The sequence below is a fragment of the Tenrec ecaudatus genome, chromosome 18 (genome assembly GCF_050624435.1).
Source record: "Tenrec ecaudatus isolate mTenEca1 chromosome 18, mTenEca1.hap1, whole genome shotgun sequence".
Lineage (NCBI taxonomy): Eukaryota > Metazoa > Chordata > Mammalia > Afrosoricida > Tenrecidae > Tenrec > Tenrec ecaudatus.
In genome coordinates, this window is record NC_134547.1 from 19,582,357 (window position 1) to 19,603,512 (window position 21,156).

The following is a 21,156-nucleotide window of genomic DNA, read 5'->3' on the forward strand; positions in this document are numbered from 1 at the left end:
CGCGATTGTAGATTCAAACAAGAGGGCTGTAAAAATACACGTTTCTGGGCTCCATCAGAGTTTCTGATTCACTCGGGGGGGGTTGGGCTGGGAATCTGGACGTTCCCAGGCACAGGCCCGCACTTTAGAAACCATTCATTTAGAACCCGTTTGCCACAGTTTTGATCTTCACTGAGGGCAGCGCTCCCCTGGGTTTACAATGGCTGATCTTTCTGGGTCCCGATGGCTGACCTTGGGTCACCTGTCTTCTGATGTGCCTCTCGGTGGACCTGACTTCCCAACCCTCCCCCGACACACCCCACACACCCAAACAAGAAAATGCTTTAATTGTAAAACTAACTTGAGGGAGGATGAGGGCAGAGCTGTGTCGAGGGGCCAGGAACCTGATTCTTCAGATAGTGGCCTGCCCCCCACCGCACCCCCCTGCAGGGCAGGGACGTCCATGCCCAGGCTGGGGCTGGGCTCGAGTGTTACAAAACGGTAATATAAATAGATTTCTAGAAAAGAGGTGGCTGTCCAGACCAGTAGTCATCTTCTGCAGAGGCGAGCGCAGAGGGCGGGGCACTTGACCCCAACTGCCACCCACCCCAAGGGGACACAGGGCAAAGGGAAAAGGCCACTCCTTCAGACATTCATGATTGACCCCGTATGGCTCGGGGGTGGACGTATGAGATGCCCACTCGCTGGGCCATCCCTGCACACATGCACACGCTCCTTCCACGGTATTCTCCCTGCCCCCCGCAGCAGGGTTCCAGTGATGGGGGCCAGCCGGCCTTCCTGGGGAGTGGGGGTGCAGCTGAGGGGGAGTTCCGGGCACATGTTCGCTCACTCGCTCACTTGCTCCTGGTTCTCCTGAAAGGTCAGCCGGGAGCTCAGTAGTAGGTCCTGTGTTCTGGAAGGGCATCCCGGAGGCGAGGGCTGGCCCTGACTGGCCTCCCACAGGGCAGCAGGCTGGCCCTCGGGGCTCTTTGGTTCTAGGCCGGGGCTGGGCCTCATCTGGTGCGGTTCTGGCGCATGAGGGGCACGATGCTGGCGGGCGGCCCGGCCTTGGTCAGAAAGGGGTGCTTCAGCAGCTCAGCAGCCGTGGCCCGCTGGCCGGGATCCCGCACCAGCAGGCGGTCCAGAAAGCCCTTGAGAGACGGTGACACCTGTGGGGGGCAGGGGAGAGGCCTGGGGCTGAGTGCCAGCTCCACCCTCACTCACGTGGGCCTCAGTTTTCTGCTGTCAGATGGGCTGTCAGCCAGCACACCTCCTGCCTCGGGAGAGGGCGAGGCCTGGGCTATCTAGAGTTTGGCGGGGGGTGGGATGGGGTGGCGGGGGAAGAAGCTAGATAGGGCTCATTCCTGCCCTCTGGCCTTCAGCATGAAAACCCTAGTCAGCCAGGCTGGCAGAGCCCACCCTGCTAGCCCCTACAGGAACCTCTCCCAGGGACATGCCCGTCCCGCCTGGCTTCAGGGCCCACCTTGTGCAGGTTCTTCAGCCGGGGTGGTAGGTTGTCCCGAATCATCTTCATGGCTTTGAGAGGTGGCTCATTGAAGTAGGGGGGCTCCCCGTCCACCATCTCGATCACCATCACCCCCAGAGACCAGATGTCCACCTGGGGTGGGAGGGGTGGTCCTGGGCTGGGCCTCTCTCAGCTGCCACCTGGTCCCCGCCCCCCAATGCCAGTCCCCTCACCCAAGGAGCCATCAGAGAGCAGCTCTGTGCTTCTGCCCACCGAGTAGCAGCCCTTGCAGTCTGCTGCCCACACCGGCTACCTCTACTGGGACCCGTGTCTCCCTCCTGTCTCCCGCTCTATCCTCCCTGGAGCCTAGGGGTAGAGAGCTTATCAACAGTTGGGGCACATGACCCAAAATGAGCCCCCCAGGACCTTCTCCCAACACACCCAGAAACAGTGGGCTAACTGAGAAGATGCAGAGAGGAGTCTCCGAGTGGCCAGGCAAGCCCACCCCACTGCCACAGTCCTGAGGACCGGCTGGTATGCCTCGTCCATGGCGCTGGGCTTCCTGCCACGGGCAGCCTGTTCTCACGCCAGCCCCTCCCCATGTGGGCTGGGCACTTGGTCAGCAAGGTGGCTGCCTGCTGGGAGAGCCCTCAGAGTCAGACCACAGCTGACAGGCTCAGGGCTGGCGGGTCAGGGGAGGGCAGCAAGGATGGCGGGGGCTCAGTCCACAGGAGGGCCCCGCCCTGTGACAGGGAGCAGCTCAAACGCTGCCACCGGGCATGTCACCTGGCTTCTTCCCAGATAGGACACTCAATTTCCCCCTAAAATGCCTTCACAGCAGCTGCAGGTGACAATCGCTGGAAGCCTGCCAGGCCAGGCCTGCAGCCACTTCAGCCCACGTCTTGTCCCCATAGCCAAGCACCAGGCCGCCTCAGCAGCAGTCCTCCACCCAGAGCGGGGCTGCCTGGCTCCCCGCTCTCTGCCTATGTGTGCAGGCGGAGTCCAGCCTCACCTCAGGCCCGTAGGGGAGGCGGGAGATGAGCTCCGGGGCCATCCAGTACGGCGTGCCCACCAGCGACTTCCTTCTCGGCACCTCCTTGCTGACCTGGGCGCAGAACCCGAAGTCGGACAGCTTCACCTGGGGCGGGGACAGGGGAAGCAGGGTCAGAGGGCTAGAGGAGGTGAGCCAGGGTGTCCCCACAGCACGGCCCAGAGTGGAGCCTGGATCTGCCACGGGGACACAGAGTGGGTGCTGGGCACACCAGAGCCAGCCCCCCACCCCTCCTCCTCCTCCTCAGTGTTCCAGGTGCCGGCCCTGCAGAGAAGCCGCACTCACGCGGCCGTCGTGGGTCAGCAGAATGGAGTCGCTCTTGATGTCTCGGTGGATGACGCCCTGGGCGTGGAGTACAGACAGGGCTTGCAGCACAGCCAGACACACGGTGGCGATCTGCTCCTCGTTCATCCTGCAACAGGGCACGTGGGCCTGCCACACTGCCCAGATGCTGAGAGGGCGCTCCCCTGCCCCCCAGCCCGGGGCGGGCCCCTACCTGGTGTGGGTGACGATGTCGGTGAGGGCGCCCCCCTCCAGGAACTCCATGACCACCCAGAGCTCGTCGCCCACCAGGTAGCTGTTGTACATCTTCACCACGTTCTCGTGCTGGTAGTCGCGCATGATCACCACCTGGGGGCGGCAAGGAGCCGGCTCAGCCACAGCCCACCCCAGGCTGTCCTCTGCTGCTGCTGTCCAGGCACATGGCACCTCACTCCCCTCTGACCAGTCGTGGGAGAGGGAGGTGACAGCATGGGGCTGAGACATGGAGGACAGGCAGCCCCAGGGGAGGGGCCCTGGATGGCCCACCTCAGTGGCAAAGGGCATTCAAGGCCAGGCCGGCACTGCAACCCGAGGGCCCTGGAAGCAGCGTCAGGGTAGAATGTTGGGTGGGTACAGAGCACACAGCCCGACCCCATTTCAGAAGAGGCATCCAAGAGGGCAGCTGGGTGGACAGGATGGGGCTGGTGTAACAGTCAGGGTTCCTGAGATGGGGAACTAGAGGAGAAGTTTAGGGGAGACACTTGGAGATCTACTGGGCCCAGGGGCAGGGATAGGGCAGAACGTGAACGCCCTGAGACGAGGGGCTGAGGCCATAGACTGCGGGCAGAAGAGTGGAGCTGGGGCCTGGGAGAAGAGGGCGGGTGGAGGGAGGCCCCCTGGGGCAGCCAGCAGGGGTGGAGAGGCGGGCGCACCTCGTTGAAGAGCAGCTCTCGCCTCTGCTGCTTGCGCAGGCCCATCTTCTTGACGGCCACCAGCCGGCCGGAGGTGCGCACGGTGGCGATGCACACCACCCCCGTGGAACCCTCGCCAATCTTGATGAAGTTGTCCAGGTAAGTGCGGGGGTCACCCGGGTCCACCACCAGTTGCAGGGCCGCCCGGAACTGCTCGTGGGAAACCCGCTGGGGCTCCCGCTGGGGTGAGCGAGGGCCCGGGGGACCAGAGGCTGGGGGGGCTGCAGGGATGGATGTGGTGGAGGTCTGAAGGGCCAGTTGGGGCTCAGAGGCGTGGGGGCCCAGCACCCCAGGGCTGGTGGTATCTCGAACTTGGGTGGCGGGCCGGGAGGAGGAGGAGGAGGAGGAGGACTGGGGTCCGGCCAGGCCCCCCGCAGATGGCCCATTAGGGGCCCTGCCATGAGGCTCCCCCTGGAAGAGAAGAAGGGGGGGCTGTTAGTGGAGGACACCCAGGGCTGAGCCAGGAGGGCCTGGCAGTGGGACAGACACATGGTGATCAGGATGAGGTGGACGTGGGGGGTGGGGGGGAGCACGGGTCAGAGCGGACATGGGAGGGTAGGGGAGGGGTGGGAGGTCAGTTACCTGGGCACCTCGGGACTGGTGGTCTGTGTCGGCCCTTGGGTACGTGTTAAAAGGCCGGCCAGCTGCCAGCTTCGCCTCGCTGACATCAGGCCCAGAGAGGGGGCGTTTGTCCCGGGAGGGCTCCTGGGGTCCCCCCGAGCCCTCTCTGGAAGACTTGGGCCTCTTCTCCGGCCCCACCCGCCGCCTGTCACCACTGCTGCCCCCTGCCTCGCTTCGCCCGGTGGTCCGGCCACGGCCACCTGCCTTCTCCGGGCCCCCTCTGGCCGTGGCTGCCGGCTCCTCGGCCACCCCGTTCTGCTGGCGGGCACGGGTGGGGGGCGGCGGGCTGTCTCTCCGCAGGGAGTTGGAGCGCGTCACCGACATGTCCTCGAACTCGTCCAGCAGCAGCGTGAGGGCCCCATCCTTGGCGCCTTTGCTGCCCCGCACGATGCTCTGGGGTCCATCCAGGACAGCAGGGTGGGGGGGGGCAGGGGTGGACACACAGGAGGACATGAGGGACAGGACAACACAGCACAGACGGATGGAGACATGCCATGGAGTGATGAGGGTGCCAGGGGAGCGCGAAGGCCCTCCTCAGCAAGAAGCCAGCCAGGGGGAGTGGGGCGGGTGGGAGGAGGGTGAACCCCCTTGGGGCTCCAACACCGCCCCCCCCCCGCTGTGGCTGGAGGAGAGAGGCCAGCCTAGTCTCTAATCAGTGGGGAGCGGTGGAAATTATAGCTGCCGGGGCCCAGGGCAGGGCCTGGCACTTCCTGCAGGCCAGCAGCAAGGACATTTCATCTTCCCTGAAGGTTGGCTCGGGAGAGGCCAGGAGGGGTGGAGACACGGGGAGTCAGAAAGGCCCAGACCCCAAGGAGGGGGCAGAGCAGGAGTGGGGCAAATGCAGGCGCCAACAGGGGTTAGGCAGAGCCCATCCGTCACGCCCTCCAGGCCGTGCCCACCTCTCCCCCAGTACAAGTCTCCAGGACTGTCCTGCACTCCAACCCCTCAACCTCCACCAGCTCCAACCCGGGCTCCAAGCCTGCCACTGCCACCTCTGGGCCTCTGTACTTGCTTCCCGCCCCCACCCCAGTCACTTCAGTAAGGCCTGTAGGCCGCCTGTACCCTGACCTCCTGCACCTGCTTCCTCTCAGAGCTCTGCCTAGTCCATGGCCTGTCCCTCCCCATGGCCAAGGTCACAAGGGGGGGGACCCACTGTGTCTACTTTCTGGCCCTGTGGGGCATCGGGTATAGGTGAGGAGCTCAGAGGGGGCAAGAGGGGGGCAGGCTGGGCACAGGCCGTGGTGAGCGGGGGCCAGGGAGCGGAAAATGGCTCTCACAGCAAGGCCCCTCCAGCCCAGCAGGCCCCAGTGCCAGGTCTCAGGCCAGGTGGACCCGTGATCAGACTGGAGAGTGAGGAGGAGCCTTGGGGAGGGACTGGGGGTCTGGGGTCTGCAAGGACCAGGAAGTTCCAGGCCATGGGCAGCAAACTCAGGTGCCCAGGCAGGGGGATGGGGGTAAGGGGAACGCTAAGTTTAGAGGTGCCTGAATGGGGTATGACTCGCCCACCCTCACTGAGCACCAGGGTCAGAGGGCACCAGGAGGCGGCAGCCACTTCTCCGAAAGCCCACTGTGAGGTCTCCAGCTATTTTTAGCCGTGGTCAAGTAAGGTCAGTCCTCCCACAGGCCCCACAGACTGTGGGGGGAAAGCTACTAACTGGTGTCCCCTCCCTGCTAGGCAGGCCTGGGAGAGGTGAGTCAGCAGCAGGCCCACCCCTGGGCACCAGGCCAGTGCATGGCCACACCCACCTCCACCCACAGAGAGCCAACTTGGCCCAGACCAAAGTCCTTCCTGGTCTGACTGCCCTGGGGGCCAAGACCCTGTTTTCGGGCTGCTAGCTCAGGCTCGGCACCCACCCAACCTCAGGCCACTGGCACACAGAGGCAGGCAGGGGTGGGCCTCAGAAACAAAATCATATCTCTTGTCATTTTGTACAAGGGTGACAAGAAAAAAAATGTAAAATAAAAAAAACTCCTCAAACCCAGGGCTCTTGCCACGCACCCACCACCTCCTCCACTGAGGGTTGCTCCGTGCACCCCACTGCTCCTGACCACACTGCGCCCTGCACAGCCCTGTGTGCCGCCTCTGCAGGTACTGCACTGCCCTGTGGCCAGGACTCCTGTTCAGTCTCAGGATTAGGGGTTGGTGCCAGGGGTCATGGCAGGGTGGAGGCACGGGACACAGCCTGGGGACAGGCGTGGCACTGTGGTAAGGTCTGTGCTGGCTCTGGGGAGCACCCCAGAGAGGGAGGTTGGTTGTGGGTCCGGGGCCACCTGGGGGTCTGCGGCCTACCTTGGGGGCCCCCGGCTGGATGGAGGTGATGCAGGCGGGGTCGATGAGGGGCTTGGGCCGGCGCGCCGACTCCTCGATCAGGCTCTGCCACTGGCGCGGGAGCCCCGTGAACTTCTGCTCGTGCTGGTCGAAGCCCGTGTGCACGCGGTGCTCGAAGTTGGACGGTGCTGAGATCTCCACCCGCTTCTTCTTCTTCCCAAACATGGCTCCTCCCCTCCCTGTGGGGCCTGCGTGGGACCCCGGGGTCAGAAGCTGGCCTCTCCCCGCTCTTTTCTCATCCTGTCCATTCTCACCCCCTCCAGGGCCATGGTGGTTCTGGGTCCCCCATCTGCCCTGCCAGGCCCCAGTCTCACTTGAAACCACTGGTGGCGCCACCTACTGGGTGGAAACCAGAGTCCACCCTCCCGGCCCCGGCTCTACCTCACTGCCCAGGCCCATCCCTGGGAACCCAAGCAGCTCAGCTCCTCTTTCCACAGCCCCAAGACAGACACACTCATAGTGATCCCATGCAGGACCGGAGGGCCTTTCTTCCGGAATGCCTCTAGGTGGACTGGAACCGCCAACCTTCCAGCTATCTCTGGACTCATCTGTGTGGGGTCCTGTCATGCAGGTCAGCTCCACAGGCCTCGCTGCCCCAGCACTTTAAAAGGGTGCACGGCGCACGGTGCTGGTGCTCCTCATGAATCGGAGCGTTGTCTGCAGTCCCACCACACTCCCCTCACAGACGCCAGGCACAGAGCAAACGCTCAGCTAAAGCCAGCACAGGCAGCAGAGAGGCCGCAGGGAGACACGTGTTACAGGGTCTACCACGGGGACATGGCAGCAGGGGAACCATCTGGCCAGAGCACTGAGCCTTCTGCCAGTTACTGTGTGTGACCAGCCGCCACTAAGTGGCTTTGTGGCTCTGGGTCTCCCTCTACCCATCAGTCAAATGAGACCAAGCTGGCTCACACCTCGTGGGTCAATGGGGATGGGGGACTGCCAGGAGCAGACCTGGGCCGGGCACACAGGAAGTGGCAGGTCTCGAGGTTCCTTCTCCTTGTGGTATCTGGGAAGGAAGGGCCCACCCAGCTGGCCCCACGTGGCCTTGGGGTTACTCACGCGGATCTGGTCTGGTGCTGGAGTGGCTAACAGTGTCTTCGGGCAGGTGAGGGCTCCTCTCTGGGCTTCGGCTTACTCATCTGGGAAATGGGAAGCAAAACTCAGTTCACTCCTTCTGTCCTTCCCCCTGGGCCGAGTGATGCTGGGCACACAGCGGTGCCCTCGTGGGGAGCCTCATGCCATGAGAGGGAGGGGCAGACCTGTCCCCAGAGAAAAAGCCCACAGGGGTGGCAGGGGTGGGGAACAGGGAGGTTCCCAGAAGAGGAGCCGTGGAGTGAGAACTCAGCAGAGGTGGCTGCAGGCTGGGCAGGGGTTCATCTGATTCCTGGAACGGCGCTGCTCAGAGCTGCATGGGCCGCAGGAGCCGGCGCTTCACCCGGCAGGACATGGAAGGGCACAGCCAGAGGAACCGGTTTGGTGGCAGAGGCTTGTGGGAGGTGGGCATGGGCACAACAACCAGCCTGTCTAGACTGGTCTGGGTCTCCTGGCCAGCAGGTGACCAGAGACAAGCTGGGCCAGGCAGCTACAGCTGGCCCTGTTTCCTGGCCTGCTTGGAACGGTGGTGCTCAGACCTGGGGCAGGATAATATTGGCCAGGAGGGTCTCCTGTGCTTGTGCCCCCACCCCTACCCTTGTGTGGGGCCAAGTCCGGACCCCTCCAGGCCTCATCTCCATTCCAGACTCCTGGACATGCCCAGCCCCCTCCCAGACCTCCACCCCACTGGACACCCTGTTTCAGTCCTCCGTCTTTTAGTTCCAGGCCTGTCCACATCCCACACCCTACATTCTCCCCTCCTCCATCTTCTAGATGGCTCTCTCAGTGTGACTCCATGCCCCCCAGCCCTGTTCCTCACCTTGACCTCTCTCTCGCTTGGCCACTTGTGGACCTCAGCCCACTGATGCCCGGGGTGGGGGGGGGCGCGAATCGGTCAGTGCCCACAGCCCTGAGGATCTGCGCTATCCCTGGGACCAAGTCCCAGCACTTCCCAAAGCAGGTGCAGTTCTGGGTCAAGATGGGGCGGGCAGGAGGTAGCCAGCCTGTGCCCTCATGGGTCAGAGCCCTGACTAGCTCCAGGCTCCTCCCCATAGCTCTGTGTGCCCCCGCAGGGGAGTGGGCGGGCTCCTCCGGATATTTATGGGGCTCTGCTTCCCTCTAGGCACTGCATGGCTGGCAGGACAAATGGAGGAACTGACCCTGTTTATAATGACCAGGCGGGAGCCCCACCCTGGGCCCTGCAACACCCGTCCCCCAGGCTCCGGCCCTCTCAGGGCACAGCAGGCCAGCACAGCTGGACTCTGGGGAGCTGTGTGAGGCGGCCAGCCTCTCTTCCAGTGGCTCTTCAGTGAAGGCCGAGGTGAGGGACCCTGTGTCCTGGAGCAGAAGAGACCAGGGAGGGCCTGGAGGAGCAGGACTGATGTGCTCAGTGGGTGCTCAGCAAATGCCACTTGGACACTGCAGGCCCTCTTCACCCCCCTCCCCTCCAAACCCTGCTCATCACAAGCCTTTGCTCTGGGCACTGACCCCACCTGGTCCCTCCCTCCTGGGCGCCACACATGGATGTCCCCTCATCCGAAGGTCTGCCTGCATCCAGTCACGCTCGCTGCTCTCTCTGCCAATGCACTTGGTTGTTTGCTGCCACTGAGGGGATTCCCACAGGACTGCGTTCCGCCGGACGGCCCAGCTGTGACCCATGAAGTAGGCCCCTTCTTCTGGGACACTCAGGTTGAACTGCCGATCTTTTAGCTGATGGTCCAGAGATGACCCGTTTGTGCCACCCGGGACTCTGCACATTATCTCTCTTTCTCACGCACCCACTCGCACATGGAGGCTCTAAAACGTTGTAGGAAAATGGAACTAAAGTGGGGTTTTCCCACGGCCTCTGTGAAGCCCCCGATGTTTAGTCCTTTGGTGCTAGCCTCCCTACTAGACAACCAACTAGACAACTCTTCCAGGGCTGTCTGTCCTCTCTGGCCTGCTGTCATCCGGCGGCCCCCAGGGGGCGCTCAGGGACGCTGTCATTGGCACTCCCTACACTAACCCCCTTGCTCAGGGGCCTTTCCTCTGGAGCCCAGGGGCAGGGGGTGGGGCAGAGCGGTGACCCTAGAAGGAGGTAGAGGCCCAGCCCTCGGGCCTAGGTATGCAGACCCATCTCAAGTGTTTAAAGATAATCATATTTTAATTCCTTCACCTGTGGGATGGGCTGTAGGTTTTCGCTGCTCTCTGACGTCCGCCTGCCCACCCCTCTGTCAGGACATCGGCCACAGTACAGAGCACTGTCTGCTCTGAGTATGACAAAACCAGCTGGGGCGTCCCCAGACCCTGCATAAACCTGTCCTGCAGCAAGCGGTGGCCTGGCTGGCCCCAGGGGCCATGGCCTCTGCCCATTCAGGAAAGGAAGTCCTGTCGGAGGGAAATCAACAAGGTCCCAGCTCAACTGCTGTCTCAGTGGCTCCAGGAAGCCCCCTTCTTGCCTCAGTTTACCCCCTCCCTCCTGGGCTGTGACAGAGGAGGGGCTGGCTTACCTTCCCAGCCCATAGCAGGTGCTCCCTAGCGGGACAGCCCCATCACTCCCGCCCCACCTCCCCCCGGCCTCTGCTCAGCTCCAGCAGCTTCCATGCCCTGCACTCCCTGTTCGCCCCCACCCACGTCTGTCTCCCTGCAGGCCTCGTCCTTGGACCCTTTCCTTCCAGAGTCATGACCCTCGACTGGACCAAAGCTTTAGACCAAAACATGTCCAGCCTCCTCCCTGGGAAACAGGCACTCTACCCACAAATGGCCCATTGCATTCATGCTCTCTCCCCCCTTCCTCCATCCACCTATTCATCCACTCATTTACCTACCACCACCCATCTGCCCATTCCTCTGTCCATATACCCACCACCCATCTACCCATTCCTGCCCACATGCCCACCATCCATCCACCATTCCTGTCGACATGCCCACCACCTATCTACCCGTCTACTTACCCACCATCCACCCACCATTCCTGCCCACATGCCCACCATCCATCCACACATCCATCTGCCTACTTACCCACCATTCACCCACCATTCCTGCCCACATGCCCACCATCCATCCACACATCCATCTGCCTACTTACCCACCATTCACCCACCATTCCTGTCCACATGCCCACCACCCATCACCTACCTTGTCATGCATCTGTTTACTCACTCTCACCCATCCATCTATCTATCCACTCATCCATCCATCCATCCATCCACCAACCCACCCAGGTCATCTGTCCCCTCATCCACCCATCAGCTCACCCAATCATCTACCCACTCATCCATCCATCTAGAGGGCAGGCGAGCGTCAGCAACTGAGGCAGATCCAAAGTGCACCCAGCAAGTGAGATGGTGACAAGTGCTGAGAGGAAAAGGCAGCCGAGCCTGGTTGGCACATTGCTTTTTTGTGGCAGCAGCCCCAGGGCCCAATGCCCTGCCCCAGGGACCGCTCCTCTCCCTCTCTGGGTCTTGCTGCATCCTGAGCATGGAGAACAAGGCCAGGCACCAACCAGGCAATAGCATGAACGAAACACTCAGGACAGGCCCAGTGAACACGTGCAGGACGCGTAAGCAACACCGTGGCAGGAATGACTAGCCTAGACCCTGAGGAGGAGCAGAGAGGGTGGTGGCCCCTCAGGGACAGCCTGGAGTGCCGACCGTGGCCCGACACTGAGCTGGCTGAGTCTCCCAAGCCTGGGGTTGACTCCTCAGTGATAACTCGCTGTGTTTGCCTCCCGAGGCAGGCAGCCCGGCACCAGGAGGTCCCCCTGCCATGGGCCTAAGCTAGGGGTGGCATGTAGTAGAGGCGGCTTCAGTTCACCAAGGGAACAGAGTCAAGCTGTGGCCCCCAAGGGGGAAGCCAGCTGGACCCTCACCCATCTTAGCGACAGCTGAATGGCCAATGAAATGAGCCTCAGGGAGTGCGGACAGAGTCGTTACTGCTCCCAGCACCCAGGCCTCTCTGCACGGTGCCTTTAGCTCACTCTGCCACACCCCTGGTCCCCGGCCTTCTCATGGCCTTGGTCCCTGCTCCAGTTTGCATTTACACTTAACACTGTACACGGTCCTGTGATGGATGGACAGAATCAGGTCGCCGCTAGGTCTGTCCTGGTCCCACCATATACCCAGCACTGGTCAGCACATGCTGGGCTCAGGACACAGGCCCAGTGAGCAATGGATGATTAAGAGTCAGGAGGGAAAGAGTCTTGGGGCTGCTGACCCCAAAGCTGGCAGTTCAAACCCACCGGCCACTCCTCAAGAGAAAGCTGGGGCTGTCAGCTAGGGATCGGTTCTGCTCTGGCCTAGAGGGTCCCGGTGAGCCAGAAGTGACTTGACGGCCCTGGCCGCCACTCAGCCTCTGCCTCGGTGTCCTCAGACTAGAGCTGATGACAGACCCAACATCCCAGGGTCTGATGAGCCAGGCAACAGCATGCAGGAAATACCTAGAACAGGTCCCAGCACAAAGGAGGCCTCGCTGCAGGTCTCTAAGGAGCCTGGTAGCATGGTGGTTAAGCACTGGGCTTCCTACCACAAGATTAGCAGTTCGAAACCACGAACTGCTCTGTGGATGACAGATGAGGCTTTCTACTCCCATCAGGAGTTATAGTCTCAGAAACCCACAGGGGGGCAGGTCCGCTCTGTCCTATAGGGTGGTTATGAAGAGCCCGGAGGGAGCAGACCAGCTGGTGGTGTCACTGCTGCCACAGAGCAGATGCACAAAGAAGCCCAAACTGAACTACCTGCAGCCCCACAGGTTCCCGAGGCTGTGACTGATGAATGGGAGCAGAGAACCCAGCTGGTGCACACACACCAAGAAAGGGGACAGACCTCAGGCATGGCCTCATGGCCACACCAACTGTGCTGGCCTTATTTTCTCCGTCGTCAGGGCTCAGGAGGGGTTCAGGGCCTGGCTCCCCTGCATGTCCCGTGGCGTAACAAAGGGTCTGCCCAGGCAGCTGCTCAGGCCTCTGGAGATCCTGAAGGGCCCATCACTGAGCCAGCCAGGGACCCCCGCTGCATGGGACCCCCACCCCAGGGGTGGAGAGAGACAGACACACAGACACAGACACAGACACAGACACGCATGCGTGTTGCTCCCGAGACAAAATACGAAAAGATGCAGAAAGCATCGGAACAAGATGGAATCTGAAATGACTTAAACTACCGCCTAGCTCTCAACTCACGAGGTCGGGCCCTCTGGCCTCTGAGTGACATGCAGATGCCACAAGTAACGGACCTGTCATCTCACGTCCATCGAGCCGGCCCTCAGCAAGGAGCACTCAAACCCACTGCAGCCCACCTCTGCCTCCAAGAGTTCCCAAGGCGGCCAGTCTTTCTCCCCCAGAGCGGCTGGTAGGTCTGACCCACCGACCTTAGAACTAGTACATATACATGAGTCCCCAACACATGCAGCGGTCGCCAGGTGGTGCTGCCAATGAGCTAGACCGGGATGGCTCAAGGGTGCCCTGGAAGAAAGGTCTGGTGATCTACTTCCCAGCCCCTTAAAACCCCACTCCTGCCATCGGTTCACTCCAGCTCACGGCGGTTCTGTGGGGCACTCTTACCGAAGCAGGCAACCTCCTCTTTGCGGAGCGACTAGCCTGTTGGAACTTCAACTCAATGAGTAGCCAGCCCCGTCTCCCTGGAAACCCAGTGGAGCACACGTGGGGTCTGACACATGAGTCAGCTCAACGAGATGGCACTGGACAGGCCCACCGGGAGATGCCCCTGACGCTCGGGCTGACATCCACACACCCAGGCCCAGACTACCACCGGCACACACCACTGCTCTCCTCGTGCCGCTGACCCCACAGAAAACACCCTGCCTTGAGGAGTCACTGGCCGGGGACCCCTTTATCCACATACCTAGAGCTGCAGGGATGCCCGCCAAGACCTGCAGACAAGTACAAAGGTCCCAGGATGCCAGCTGACAGCAGTACAACTTCCACCATCAGCCAGGGATATGTGTGTCCACACCCTACCTTCACAGAAGGCACCATGACTCACCCAGTGAAACACACCCCAGGCAAGCCCCTCATGTACTTCTGACCACCACCCCCCAAGGACACCCCCAGGAGTATAAAGCCGAGTTTGAGACCCTACATCTCTAAACCCAAACTCAGCAGGCCATCAGATTGCCCGCCAGAACCAGGCACTCACTGAGTGGAGCCAAGTGTCACCCGAGAACACTCCAAGTGGCCTGGTGAGGCTCAGCCTGTAGGGTCCACCCCTATCAGCACACTGACACCAGGAAGTCCCACAAACAGACACCTGCCACCCTACACGCGGAGCACAAGGCCACCCTGGGCCAGCCTCCACCCCCACCCGCGCCCAACTTGCCAACTCTCCACCCACCTGCCCCAGGCCAGCTCACCTCCACCCTTTTCTACCCCATTTCCTGGGCCACCTTCCGGTGGACAGAGCCTTCAAGGTGGCAGGGTGGGAATCTGAGGGCTAGCCGCCCCTGACTCAGGCACCCACCACGGAGCTGGCTGGACTCTGTGTCCCAGCTTCCTGGCAGCAGCTGGTGACTCGGCCTGCCCTGGCAGGCACTGGGCCAGGGCCACAGCCCACAGAGGAGGGAAAGGGGGGGAGGCGGGGCCAAGCCTAGAGACAAGTGGGCGGGCTGGTTATGGCCACCCCAGTACGGGCAGGGGAGGACTGGACAAGGAGGGAGGTGGGTGGCCCTAACCGCAGACCTCATCTGCAGTCTCAGTCCTCCAATCATACCCCAAGGTCCCCTCTACTCCTCACCCCCACTCCTCTCTGCTGAGCCCTGAGTGGGTGGCTAGGCAGGGAGCCCACAGGATGGGAGACAGGGTGGAGGCAAGAGACCCCAGGTACAGGACAGAGCTGACCAGCTGGCTGGGAGGCCAGACAAAGGGACTGGGGGGGAGCACTCTCCAAGCCTCAGCACAGCTTCCCCCACTCCCTGCAGTGGGGGCAGCAGGAAGAGCCATTAGGGAGAGTGTGGTGGACCCCACCCAGCCCCCTCAGGTGGGGGGGGCGGCAGGAACAGAGGACAAGCAAGGAGGAGCTGCTGGCTCTCAGCCCACAGGGTGAAGGACGCGAACCTTCAGGAATAACCACGGCAGGCAGAGGGCACGCCCGGTGCCAGGCTGACTCTGAGCTGCATTCAGTCATCTGACCACCATGCTGCCCAGCACAAGGCGGGCAGCTCATCAGGCCCACTTCGTGGGAGGAAACTGAGGTCCAGGTCATCTGCCCTGAGTCTGTAACCTCAGTGAGCCTCCCCCATTGACGCGCCCCCCCCCAGCACCCTCCACCCCTGCCTCCCCAGGGCCTTCAGCTACTGTGGGCTTCTCTGGGGCTTCCTCACCCCAGGGTGGCCAGGCTCCCTGTGCCTAGCAACTCTGTGCACTGCTCCAGGCCTGGGCCCTCCCCAGCAAAGCCTTCCTGGACCATGCAGGCGGGCCGGAGTGCCTGCTCATCTGTTACTTGTAACTCTCTGTCTTTCCCGGGGGCTGACTGGCTCATCCCTGCTTACCCTCCCTGGCACCCCAAGCTCAGTTGGGGGGCCTCCTCTGCGTGCCCTCAACCCCCTGGGGCCTCCTTGTACAGCACTGAGCCCCAACAAGCCCAGGGTTTGGGGTTTGTTTGTTGCTGGGCTTTGACCCTTGAGACTCAGCTGACACCTGCGGGGCTGCCCCCATTGGGAGTACCTGGGAGAGGCCGCCCTGAGTAGCTGCCCAGCCAGGGGTTCCTGGGAAGTATGTGTGCAGCCCCCAAACAGGACAAACCGACGATGAGGAGTACACACACCCCTCTGCCTGGCTGATGCCCACCTGCCGCCACTCAGCCAGAGGCTATACCTAGACAGGGGTGGAGGAGGGGCTGAGCTAGGTGGAGGTGGGGCACCTGTCAGGCAAGCCACCCAGAGGAGCCAGGTGGAGCCAGCTCCCCAAACCTGAAAGGCAGGTTTGAACTCTGCTGGAGAGGCGGTCAGAACTGGATGGCAGGGCCATCTGTAGCGGGGATGCTGGGCCCTGGGGGAAAGGGGGACCAGCAGGAAACAATCCCCTCCTGGGGAGGAGGTCCTCCAGGGCAGGGAGGGAGCTCCAGCCCAGCCTCTCACACAGGTGGAACTTGGCTTGGGTTATTCAGAAACTGCTCACACACAGCTCAAAACAGAGACTGAAACCACCCTTGACAGCCCCATTCCCAAGGCGGTCATTCCCACGAAAGACGGGCGCTGCAGTTGACGCTCATCTGCTTGCTCCTCCTTCCCTCACTGCCTCTCCAGCCTGTCCCTCTCCATGAAACAGATTGCACCGTGCTCGGTCCCAAAGGCCCCAAAGGCCCACCCAGCTCCCTCCTATAGCTAATCCCAGCTGGAGAGCAAGCATGTTTGCGCGTGCGCGCACACACACACACACACACACACACACACACACACACTCAGTTGCTCAGCAGCCTAGGCAGTCAACAGTTACACTTGGAAACCCACCATGCAGTTCCACCCTGTCCTATAGGATCCCTATGAGTGGGTGACCCCGCCATGGGGGAGGGGAGTTTGTTTGTGTTTGGTTTTTCCCTCGGGGCATTCCCCAGCTTTCCAGCGGTTGGCCTCCAAGCAGGCTGTAGCTCCCAGGCCAGGGCCAGCAGCACAGGCAGGGCCTGGCCAGCTTACTGAAAGCGGTGGCAGCCATAGCTTCCAGCACCTGGCTAGCTAAGCCCGAGGCCAGTGGCAGGAGCCAGCCACACAATACCTGCTGGGCTGGGTTTGGGAGTTGCTCCAGAGCAGGCACTGTCAACCTCTGCCGAGTTTATGGAGGTGGATCAAGCCCAATCCATGATCCCGACTCACAGCGACCCTGTGACCAGAGGAGGGCTGCTTCCCAGGGTTTCCAAGACTGGTCATCTTTCTCCCGAGGGACAGCTCTAGGGGGGCGGGGGGGGGGGAGCCTAATGCCTAACCCTGTGCACCACCTTTAGGGATCCACACCCCCAAAAGCAAGCCCTGTGCTGGGTCCATTCTGACTCAGTGACTGCTCTAGAGGGTGCCAGGAGACTGTCAATATTCATGGGAGCAAATAGCCTCAATTTTCTTCCTCGGGGCAGCTGGTGGGTTTGAACCACTCACCTTGCAGTTAGCAGCCCAACACCCAACCCAGGGTGCTATCAGGCTCCACACAGAGGACAGCAAGGCCATGCTCACCTTTGAAGGACACACAGAAGTGGCCTCTGGAAGGAGGGGAGGGTTGAGGTACTGCAACGGGGGTGGGGGGGTGGGGGCGCGCGCGCGCGCGCGCGCGCGTGTGTGTGTGTGTGTGTGTGTGTGTTGGGGGTGAGGGCCTGGCAACTGCTGTTGCCACACCTGGAGGAAGGGGATGCTTCCCCCAGAGGTGGCCTGGGAGTTCAGACTTGCAACGTTCTGACCCGGAGGAAACATTCTCTATGTGTGTCTCTGTCAGCACCGAGACGCCAGAAATTGGCCAAGCTGTCCCCACCGCAAAGAACGAGGTGGGGCAGGACCACCCAAATGGGGTGTGGTGGAGTGTGAGAGTTCGCATACACAAAGCCATCAGGTGCAGCTGCGAGGGCTCCCGTTCGTGCGTGGGTGGATTTATCACAAACAGATGAGGTTAAAACGTGCCCCTGTGCCCTGTGGACGGCTGCAGATAAGTCCTCAGTTACACACTCGCCTCAGTCTCCCGAGAGCGCCTTCCATAAACCGGGGCTGGGAGGGTAGGGGTATTGGACAGGGTTCTCTGGAGACACAAACCAGATTGCTAGTAATTATATATAAATATATTTATAAAGATATATAATACAAGAAATGAACAGTTAAATTATAAAGCAGTGAGACACTAGCAGTCCTTCAAGTTTTGAAAGCTGCGAGGTGCCAGTTCCCTTCTGTAGAGAGAGCTGGGCTATAAGTACCCAGGCAGCAAACAGCAAGGCAGGTCCCCAACTGTCATCAACTGTCAGTCCCCAGCTCCAGAGATGAACATTCCAATTGTGCGGGCTTAAAGGGACCTCAACTTACAGCGACACAGTCCACAGGCTAGGCATCCCACAGGTAGTGTACCCCTTTAAACTGAGGCACAGAACAACCAAGGTGAGGCTCACCGAGCCTTTTATCCCTCTGCCTTTCAGTTAATCCTACTTGTGTTTATCGGCCAGGCTGGCACAATAAACTATAGCAGTAGGGGTACGCTTTGTGCCGAGGGGAAAAGAAACTATTGTGATGTCAGTCAGGGCTCATGACAAAAGTTTTCACAAAGCTCCCACGGACGTCTTCCCAAACCGTGGACATTTTGCAGCACATCCGATCAGCTGGGTCAAGGGCTCTCAGGAAGGAGACGGACTCGTCTGGCACAGGCGCAGAAGTCATCAGTGTCATCTTCTTCAAGATGCCTGCTCAAGCCTCTGCTGGGTCAGCCCACAGAGTGACCGTGTCCCTCTCTGACACATCCAGCACCCCCACCCCCTTCCAGGTCCCAGGCTCTGTTGCCCTCCCAGTCACATTCCCACCCCCATCTCTTCCAGCCGCACAAAACTCTCTCAGCTCAAGGGTTCGCTCAGCACCACCTCATTTAGGCCCCACTGCTGGGAGTCCACAGCCCTGCTGCAGAGGGCAGTGCACATCAGACATGTGACAGGCTGGGTGAGGGCAGGCTGGAAGGGCACAGGCAGGTGCAGGACCTCAAACAAGGCGACTGCAGTGGAACCAGGCCAGGTCAAGTGTGGGGGCAACGGGAGCAAAGGGGGAAGTAATGAGACATAATTGCCTGCCCTGAGTGGGTGTGGGCCAGGGAGGGCTGGTGGATGTTGGGGTGACTGACAAGACATGGAGTGAGAGACCCAGCCTCAAACCTAGTTTTTTCCAACTCAGCGAGCCTATAGGACAGAATGAACCTGTCCCTCAGGGTTTGCAGGGTCAGCCCCGATGGTGGAGTGGGCTCTACGTGGGCCTGCTAACTGTAAGGTCAGCAGTTAGAAGCCACCAGGCACTCTGCAGGGAAAAGTTGAGGTCCTTTACTTCCGCACAGTGAAAGTCTGGGCAACCCAGAGGCCATTGGACCCTGTCCTACAGGGTCTGGACTCGATGGCAGTGAGTTTGGTGGGTTGGCATTCTTTAGGGGGCAGATATCACATCTCTCTCCCGCAGAGCCACCCTGGGCTCCAGCCATCAACCTTTCAGCCAGCAGCTTAGCCACGGTGCCCCGACAGATGTGAGCCATGGGTACCAAGAAAAGCCAACACCCTTGCAGGAGCCAGAGACTGACTCCTGAGGACGAGAGCGCTCACCTGTGGAACACCTGGGAAGCCTGGGTGCCACCTCCCACACAAGAAGGCCCCAGAGGGGCTTCCCAAATGTCGGGCACAGGTCCTCCAGCTCCAGCAAGCTCAGCAAAGACAAAGTAGGAGGGCACACTCTACCTTCAGAGGAGTCTCCAAGTGGCTCATATGGTTAAGCATTCAGCGGCTAAGCGGGAGGTTGGAAGTTCAAGTCCCCCCAGAGGTGCCTCGACAACAGGCCTGGTGATTAACTTATGAAGACCAGCCATCGAACTCTCTGGAACCCAATTCTACTCAGGACCCAACTGAGGCCACCTTCTGACAAAGATGAATAAGCAACTCAACTTCACCCATGGTCTGGGAGCCCCAGGACATCCTGGGGCAGAGAGGAATCTTGACCTGAACTTTACAAGTTCAAGTCAAAACAGTAACTCTGGGGAATCAGAGACTTAACATGAACACATTAAACTGAAAAAACTGAGGGTGGGAAGAGACGACAGGAGGAAATCTTCAGGCCCAGGAGTGTTGAACTAGGCACCTGAAGTCCAATTGGTAAAAGGAGAAATCCAGAAAGAGACCTCACTGAGATGCAGCAGAAGCCCAGGTGAGTCCAGGCAAATAAAGAGCAGCAGGTCAGAGGGGATCTTGGCACAGGGTTCTCAAACCTAACAGTCAAGCAATCAAGCAATCTGCACTGGGATGCGAAAGAATACAAAGTCCCTGCGCTTTCTGTCTGTTTTTGTGGCGGGTCCAGATGGAATGAGGGATTACAGAGAAAAAACAAACAAACAAACAAGCAATCCACTGAGAACGGGGCCAAATCTGGCAAGCGACATTTTACCAGAGGGGCACCTGGATGGCAGCTGAGTTCAGCACCATGCATGACACGCACGTGGACCACATAACGAGTCCTCGCTGGACACCCGTGGAAGGGTGAAAATACAATCTAGCACCACCAGACAAAGCTGGTGAGAAACGGGTTCTCGGGGGCATCGCTGGTGGGAATGCAACGGCACAGGCACTCTGGGAAAAACTGGCCAGTTTCTTTCCAAAGGAAGCACGTGATTGACGACCTGGCCAGACCTCTGATGATGTACATGCCGATTCGGACCCACAGAGCCCTAGAACTGTCTTATGAGACCTTCCCAGGCGGCACATCTTTAGGGAAGTGGCGATACAGCCCTCTCCTTTGGAGCAGCCGGTGAGCTCCATCAGCGGACGGTTCTGTCAGCAGCCACCAGGTGCTTTAGCACCGCGCCACCAGGGCCCCGCTCTCATTACCACACTCACCGCCGTCAAGTGGATTCTGAGGTTTCTACTCCTGCAAGGGGCTACCGTCTCAGAAACGCGCAGCAGCAGTTCCACCTCGTCCTATCGGACCACTTCCATGTGCTCCCTGCCATTGAGTGATGTCGACTGACAGCCACCCTGAAGGCCAGGACAGAGAGAACCGCTCCAGCGCTCTGCCTAAGAGCGGCTGCTGGTTTCAAACTCCTACCCTTGTGGATTGAAGCCTGATAGGGAACCACAATGCCAGCAGGGATCCTGGATCACCACCACAGGGCCCGGTCGTTGTCCTTCCCCTCCGGACAGCCACACAGACCCCTGGATGCACGTGGTCTGCCGCAGCTTTGTTGATGAAGGCGGAAGCAGCTACTGGGTATCAGAGAAGTAAACTCTGGATAAACTCGCAAAGCACATGCCGCTGGGGCGATTCCAACCCAGGGGACCCACGTATGGCGGAGCAGAGCCTTCATGGCTGAGGTTCAGACACATGCACACACACCCAGGCCTTTCTTCCGGCCCTCTCTGAGTGGAACAGATGGCCAACTTTCCGGGCAGTAGCCAAGTACAAACTAAAAAACTCCACAACAAAAAGAAAAGCCCTCTAGACACAGGCCGCGACCAGGATGAATCTGGAATCCTGCAGCATGAAAAGAGCCCGTCTCAAAGGTGACACTGCCTGAGCGCACTCACAGACTGGTCTTGACACGACAACGTCCTAAAAATGGAGAGAAGCCGCGTGACGCTGAGGCGACAGACAGGAAGGGGGAGAGAGAGGAAGAGGGGGAGGTGGGCACCAGGAGGGACCCTGGTGGCGCTGGCAATGTTGTGTCTTGTCTGCACCAGGGACACCAGCCTGG

General features: G+C 60.5%; 1 protein-coding gene and 1 pseudogene across 2 annotated transcripts in view; one reads left to right on the forward strand and one right to left on the reverse strand.

Annotated features, from left to right (window-relative positions):
- Window positions 1-309: 309 nt before the first annotated feature.
- The window catches only part of PAK4 (p21 (RAC1) activated kinase 4), a 38,288-nt gene continuing 17,441 nt past the window's right edge, over window positions 310-21,156 (reverse strand). Inside the window, exons 2-10 of one of the 2 annotated variants that reach the window (XM_075536375.1) lie at window positions 7,740-7,819; window positions 6,639-6,865; window positions 4,310-4,741; window positions 3,689-4,138; window positions 2,992-3,125; window positions 2,781-2,907; window positions 2,457-2,582; window positions 1,463-1,597; window positions 310-1,148 (exon numbers count right to left, since the gene is read on the reverse strand). In XM_075536375.1, the coding sequence (XP_075392490.1) occupies window positions 993-1,148; window positions 1,463-1,597; window positions 2,457-2,582; window positions 2,781-2,907; window positions 2,992-3,125; window positions 3,689-4,138; window positions 4,310-4,741; window positions 6,639-6,842 (1,764 nt within the window). In that variant the 5' untranslated portion in view covers window positions 6,843-6,865; window positions 7,740-7,819 and the 3' untranslated portion in view covers window positions 310-992. The remainder of the gene's footprint in view (window positions 1,149-1,462; window positions 1,598-2,456; window positions 2,583-2,780; window positions 2,908-2,991; window positions 3,126-3,688; window positions 4,139-4,309; window positions 4,742-6,638; window positions 6,866-7,739; window positions 7,820-21,156) is intronic. The other variant, XM_075536376.1, reaches the window with a different exon arrangement.
- Window positions 19,702-19,787, forward strand: LOC142432911 (small nucleolar RNA SNORA31; annotated as a pseudogene).